The sequence below is a fragment of the Scatophagus argus genome, chromosome 7 (assembly GCF_020382885.2).
Source record: "Scatophagus argus isolate fScaArg1 chromosome 7, fScaArg1.pri, whole genome shotgun sequence".
NCBI lineage: Eukaryota > Metazoa > Chordata > Actinopteri > Scatophagidae > Scatophagus > Scatophagus argus.
Genome location: NC_058499.1, coordinates 21140517 through 21147307, shown reverse-complemented (window position 1 = coordinate 21147307; position 6791 = coordinate 21140517). Strand labels below are relative to the sequence as shown.

The 6791-nt window shown below is 39.2% G+C and overlaps 1 protein-coding gene across 1 annotated transcript; it reads left to right on the top strand.

Annotated features, from left to right (window-relative positions):
* The first annotated feature begins 1744 nt into the window (after positions 1-1744).
* Positions 1745-6573, top strand: si:dkey-12e7.1 (uncharacterized protein LOC557553 homolog). Its single transcript, XM_046395064.1, has 3 exons — positions 1745-2012; positions 2920-3551; positions 4145-6573. The coding sequence occupies exons 2-3, from the start codon at positions 3027-3029 to the stop codon at positions 4730-4732; spliced, it is 1113 nt and encodes a 370-aa protein (XP_046251020.1). The 5' UTR covers positions 1745-2012; positions 2920-3026; the 3' UTR covers positions 4733-6573.
* Positions 6574-6791: the final 218 nt, after the last annotated feature.

Here is a 6791-nt window from a genome sequence, read left to right as displayed (position 1 = left end):
TATTTTTAAGGAAAAGGCTGACACAGCAAACCTTTAAGTTTGCCACATTTCTTTCAGCAACCCTTGCACAAAAACTTTTGTGCATCATCAACAACTATATGCATTTTTTCTGATTTCCTTCCTGTCTCGTGAGCTCAGTTATGAAGAACTAGTCCTGATTTGTTCTCTTTTTTCTTGAATCGTTACTTCCTGAGTGAGGTAAGTGGAAAGGGTCAGCTGTTTTAAACTCCTTGGTGTGCACATCAGCGAGGACCCCTGTTGGACCACTCACACCACTGCAGTTGTCAAACAAGTTGACAGAAAAGACTTATTTCTGAAGAGACTGGAGATTTGGACTGACCATCATTGCCCTCTACATATTATTGTGTCACACATCTAGCAATGATTAATCCAACTCTTGTCATATCAATTAGATGTGTTTGCTTCTCCAACCTTTAGAAAAAACAGAAATATAGTGATTTTTTAATGTAGACAAAAGAACTTTTTATCCACAGTAAACTGTACAGTTGTAGAGTATATGACAACACCCATTCATAAAGTAAACAGGTACCACACAATCACATACATAAGGAATATTCTGTGTACAAAATTTACAGGTATGTCATCAAATTTTTTGATGTGTGTTGCAAAAACTGCCATTACGAATTACAGATGAGGTACAAAACGGAAACTCGAGGCTCGAGCTGAGGCTTCACTCTCTGAGTATCAGTTTCAAAAGCTGTGCTTCATGTGTCATTTTAGAGCCTTACCAATTGAAAAAAACCTGCAGAGAGAAAATGTGTATCCATGAGTCAAGCCAACATTGTATATTTACAAGTCATCTAAAGAATATTACATTAAGAAGCTTCAGGACAAGTGACGTTCCCTCTCTGGTCATTTTCAAGTGACCAACTCTGTCTTTAACCACGCTGAACAAATACAAAGTCACTGGTTCCTTCAAGTCAGGCCCACAAGCAGACTTGCAAAGAAAATGGATCAATGGAAAATGGATCAACAGTATAAAAGAACAGATGTAAACATGCCCACTTTCAGAGTGACATCAACTGGCGAAAAATGACTCCCAATCAAAACAGGAATATTTTATCATTAAAACAACACAAACAGCAATTCACTGCTCAAAAGCATGACAATTTCTGAAATATATTAAAATGGTGAAAAATATAAATTACAGTGTTTGATACCAACAAAAAGCAAAGGACAGCTGTACACTCTCTTTGCAACAAGTATAATGTTAAAGTGCAACCAGTGTAGGAAACATAAGAATCATTTTTTAGTTGTTTGGTTTTTTGCACATGCTAGTATACATACACACAGAAACAACTCTGACAACCCAGACTGTAAAGAGTGCTGGATGGCATAATGAAATATTGATGTAAAAGGTTACTTTACATACATGAAGTTGGTGGATATGATAGTGTACTCCTGTAATCAGACAGAATACAGTAAACACTGTAATATATACAATATACACCAAAAATGATAAATAGACTACATGTTAAAAAATAAATAAATAAGCTGTGTACATTTAAACGATAAAATATTCTCCCTCAAATCTACTTGAGATCTTCAAACACTACTTACACATACTGTCTGTTGTCTTCATCTCATTGCCGTTTTTAATAAAGCACTTAGAATAGAACAATTATTCTTTCTGACCCTTTACTTTCAAATATGAAGATCCGCCCAACGGTGCAACGCCGCCATGTAAAACGTGCGCTCCAACGCATTTTGATGACGTCATCACCTGCGAGCCACACAAACAACAACAGAGCTCAGCTGTTCGGCAGCTAGCGTTAACTAGCCGGGCGAGTTATTGAATACCGTACAGTTATTTTTTAATGTTGGATTTATACAAATAGCGTTACAGTTACTAGGGCTTTCGGACATAAAGTCAGTTCTATAAAATCCTGAACAATGCGTAGTGACTGAGTTGCATTTCTAACTCCTTTGTCCCTATGCTAGCTCTATTAGCTTTTAAAGTGAGGACGGGAGGGACCCTGTTCGACCAAAAGGTATTGACAGTGTTTTTGTATCGATAATGGTGCAAAACAATCACGCAATCGTCACTAGAGCCCCAGCGGGTAGATGTGTAACGTCTTTGAATGTGTCCTTTTGATAGAAGCTGAAAAGGTACCTAGCAGCAAAGGAAAACAAAAAACGTCTGCTTAAAAAGGACTTCGAGTCATGTTACAAACCGAATCACTTAACTAAATGGTTATTCAATACTGCGATAAAAGTGTGCACCCACACATCATTTTGCTTCCAAGTTTTTGTTTTTCAACAGGGTTAAAATACTCGTGTTACGCCAAACGTTGTGGAAACTGGTCCATTGGTCAATCTGCCTGTTAATTGTACATATCAACAAAACTAATTAAACGTCCACCTTGTCGTGTTTGTATAGAAAACTTTAAAGAGGAAAAGACGCCCAGTTAAAGAATTCACATGTGGTATAACATCCAGAGCTCCAGACTAACCGTGTTTGGTGTTGCACCTGAGATGAAAGCTCTGAACTGGAACCATTTGTCACCAACAAAAGTTTAAAAGTAAAGCTGAACCTTAAAATATACCTGAATAACTCTGCGTTTTTGTCTAAAGAGCAGTACTGTACTTTACATCTGCATAAAACTCTGCTTTTTGGTTATTATCTTTAAGGTTAGTTCTTCTGGTTTTCTGTCTTTTGTGATCCAAATCTCCAGTCAATAACCTAGCCCTCTGGGCGGACCAAATATTACGTGAATTCTGACAATATTTGTATAAAGAATGTTTTATTGCCTGCTGTACAGCGGAACACCCGGTGAACGAGTGTTATTTTGTGTTACTTTTTTTTCTTCTGACTGGTACCTTGACCATCCTGAAAAAAGACACAGAAAAGCCAACATCTAAATAGTTTTCTGTCTGTTCATTTTCTTTATCTTTAAGACTTCACCAGACCACAGATATTTTTGGCAAAGTCAGACCACGAGAGCCCCCGGTGGAGATTCTGACCTCCACCACTGACCACCAATATTACTTCCCCATTTTTCATCATGTCACCACGGAAAAGACCCCTAGTCCCTGTAAGCAGCCGACGGAAAACATTGGACGACTTCTTTCCTTTCAATCTGCTGCCAGTGGAGTGCCAGCTGCATGTCTTTTCCTTTCTGAGTGAGGTGGACAAATGCAGCTGTGCTTTGGTTTGCTTTAGCTGGAGCTGCATCGTCCGCTCCTGGAAGCTGTGGCGGGTGGCAGACTACTCCCGTCGTGGCGTCTTCCACCTGGGACAGGAGGGGCTGCTTGTTTCTAACCGTGAGTTTGAGAGGTGGAAATCCTGGGTCCACCATTACACCCACCACCTGATCTCCCGCAGAGCCAGCCTGCTCACGCTGAAGGCCAGCTTTGACTTGGGGGATCGCTACAACAAGTGGGGTGAGCTGCTGAATCACCTGCTGGATAATGTCCACTGCAGAGACCTCAGCCACCTGGATCTTAATTGGACATTTACGCTTCTTGAGCCGCTAGATCTCAGGGTTCACTCCAACTCACAACAGGACAGCATTACTAAGATGGACCAGGTAACTTGTTCTTACTGATTTTATTTAAAATGAAAGCTGCACCAGGGATATTAACATCTGATTGCAAAAGGCAAACTGCACACGTGTTTACCATGCTGGTTCCTGAAACCAAATTGTATTTTAATTTCTTTCTGTAAAAAGAAATAATGAGGCCTGATACGAACAAGGGATGAGAGTCTACAGCTTCACTTTTCTTCTACAAACACACCTCATTAAACCAATATATTTTTACATGAAACCAGCCTGGTGAAGCTTTAAACATTGGAGTATTTTACCTGATCCTACCACTGACAATACACTGCTTATGCAGAGGGTGTGGCCTAAATAGCAGCAACAATTGCCTAATGTAGTATTTTGTGAAACAGATGAATCTGCTGATCATTTTCTCAATCAGTTAGTTGATTGGTCCATTCAAGCGTCAGACAGTTGTGAAAAATGTTGATCACTTGCACAAGTTGGCATTCTCAAATGTTTTCTTTTGTCCACGACCCCAGGATATTCAGTTTATTGTCACAGAAGACAAAAGACTTGTGAAGTCTTTTTGAAGACTACATAGAATACCCTTATTTAACTTTTTCACTTTTATTTAACAGCTGACCAGTTTCCAGGAGCTGCTGACCAAGCTCACCCATAGCTGCCCACGCATCTCCAAGATGCGGTTACATTTCGACTGGTCAGATGTCTCTGTGTCGCTGCTCACGCAGTTCCAGCAGCTCAGAGTCCTCGAGCTCAAATATTTCTGGGTCTTTAAAGGAGTGACTCCCTCAACTCTGCAGAACCTAACCAAATCCCTGCCTAACCTGAAGTCTCTGACTTTACACATTCTGGTGCCAATGAGGAACCTAGGCATCTCATACACTCTGGAGTCTCAGTCGTTGGAGTTCCTGGACGTGTCGCCTAGCCGAGGCTTAGTCTTTTCCTCTCTGAAACTTCCTGCCCTGCGTGAGCTACAAGCCAAGAAGATTGTCCGCAGCATTACACTGGACCGAAGGACCAGGCTGAGGATCCAGAGCCGCTGGCCCTGTCTGTACCACGTTCTCCGAGAGGGGACGCCAAAGCTCCAGGCCCTCAACAATGAGAGGCTACTCCCCACATGGAGAGAGGAGAGCTATGGTGAGCTGTCTGCCATCCTGGAACAGTCCTGTTACTGTGTTCAGCATCTAGACAGCTGGCTGTGGTAGTTAACCACATGATATTAAAAGAAGTACATTCCATAGCACGCCATTGGTTGATAGAAAGCAATATACTGCTTTTACACATACAATATGTCTCCTCATTTGAATGAATGTATTCAGAGAAAGATAAAATTGCACATATTTGCAGATAAAAACTGAGACTTGAAGAAAAATCAGAGGACTGCAAGTTGTTTCCAAATCTTAAACAGAAAGTTGCTGTTACAGCTGGAAACACTTTCCCAAGACAATGATACACTGTTTTATTATTAATCAACTGCAACTGTTGTATTTTGGTTGTTCTTTGTTTCTGAAAGGCAAATGTCTTTTATGCTGATTGCACTATGTTGTGCTGGCCCGGATTCATTTCCACTGGAGTTCTGTGCTAGAAAAATGAACATCAACCACAACTCTACCCAAGCCAGGTGTTGCGTGGCCCACATATTCAGAAGCAGACTAGATGATAAAGAGTTGTTGCTTAGAGTTGTGGAGAATGCCCTTTACATTTAGCTCATACAAGGAGAAAATGATGAACATAAGGTCATTGAAGAAAATATTTTTTAAAACAATCATGTTTTCAAGAAAAAGTTGGAATACGTCAATGAAGTTGTAAAACAGGATGAGAAAGGTGTTGCAATGCTGAAGTGAAAAATATGAAATTTGGGAACAAAGAAGAATGAGAAGAAGCTCTAATATGTCAGGAATACAGTCCTGTATTTATTTTGAGAAAATTGTCATAATTTCGAGAAAAAGTTGTAAAATAATGAGTCATCCTGCTCAGCGTGTTAAAATATTACAAATTTATTCCCAAAATATTGCAGCATTAGCTTGAAACATGACTGTTCTCTTCTAGAAGAATGTTGAGCTTTTTCTCTTGGTATCAGATTGCCATGAATAATGCTTTCTCACTTTCTCAGTTGTAGAAAAAAAACTTGGGCTGTACTGTGAAATCAACTGTTGTTATTATTCTGCTTATTGATTGAATTTTTTGTATGTATCCTCAAAGACAGTCATCTACTGTTTCTATTTGATGGGAAAGAGTGTAGAGGTATTAGGCCTGTATGAGAGAAGTGCATAAATTGAAGATGAGGCCTATTGTGCACATGCACAATGAATCAATATCAGTCATCATATGCTCACAGAATACAATAATGTTTTTGTATTCTAAATAACTCATTTTAATCACGTAAATATTAGTAATGCAAAAACGTTTGACTGATCTGTATCGAGAAAGACATAATTGGAACAAGTTTCTCAAAATTGATGTGTACTGACCCTGGGTCAATAGAAACATGTCCTTTATTCTCCTTTTGAATGGCTGCAAACCCAAGCAAGTTCTGTGTAAGAAGTCTGAGTCAACTTAACATCCAGACTGCCAATATTAAGCTGGTGTAATCACAGCCTGTCAGGAATGCAGCCCGGCTAAAGGAGGGTTCATTCCTGTGCTGGACCACATCACACGCAACATTTTGTTTTCATGAGCTCTGCTTTTTTTGTCCATCGTTAATATGTATGAGGTTATTTCATTGTGTGTGTTTCTTTTAAAGCTGAGAGAAGAAAATGTAGGGATTTTATCAGGTTCTATTTTATCAGGTTTTATGTTTCTGTCTTAAAATGAAAAATATCCTCAACTCATGATATGTGGAAGCTTTTTGCACATTTCCAGAAGGCTATTGTTGCTCCAGTCAGCGCAATACATTTTTGCTCTTTCATATGCAGAAAATAGCCATTTTTTGATTATGAATTCCATGTATATAATAAGTGTTTAATTTCATTTGCTTTCCTTTTTATCATGATTATCATGTGTTTGCTTCTGACATCTGAAAAATTAAATCAGTACTTTTGCAGTTTTTCGCCTCAGCAATAGAGGTCCCCATTTTCAAAGCTTTGGCCATTAAGATTTTTCTCCCAGAGGTCTCTCTACATCAGAGTCTGTAGTATGCATTATTGTAACTCAGTTTCATTCCATTTTCACTGTGTGCTTGAGGCTATTTATGCTTCTTGGAATATATCAGCATATGTGTGAGAATATGATGACGTGATGAAACTTATGAGTGCAGAATATTTC

What these genes read in the sequence shown, in the direction of transcription:
- si:dkey-12e7.1 (XM_046395064.1), top strand. Translation starts at nt 3,027, where the DNA reads ATGTCACCACGGAAAAGACCCCTAGTCCCTGTAAGCAGCCGACGGAAA. An exon ending in GCATTACTAAGATGGACCAG is followed by an intron (nt 3,552 to 4,144) that starts GTAACTTGTTCT and finishes TTTATTTAACAG; the next exon opens with CTGACCAGTTTCCAGGAGCT.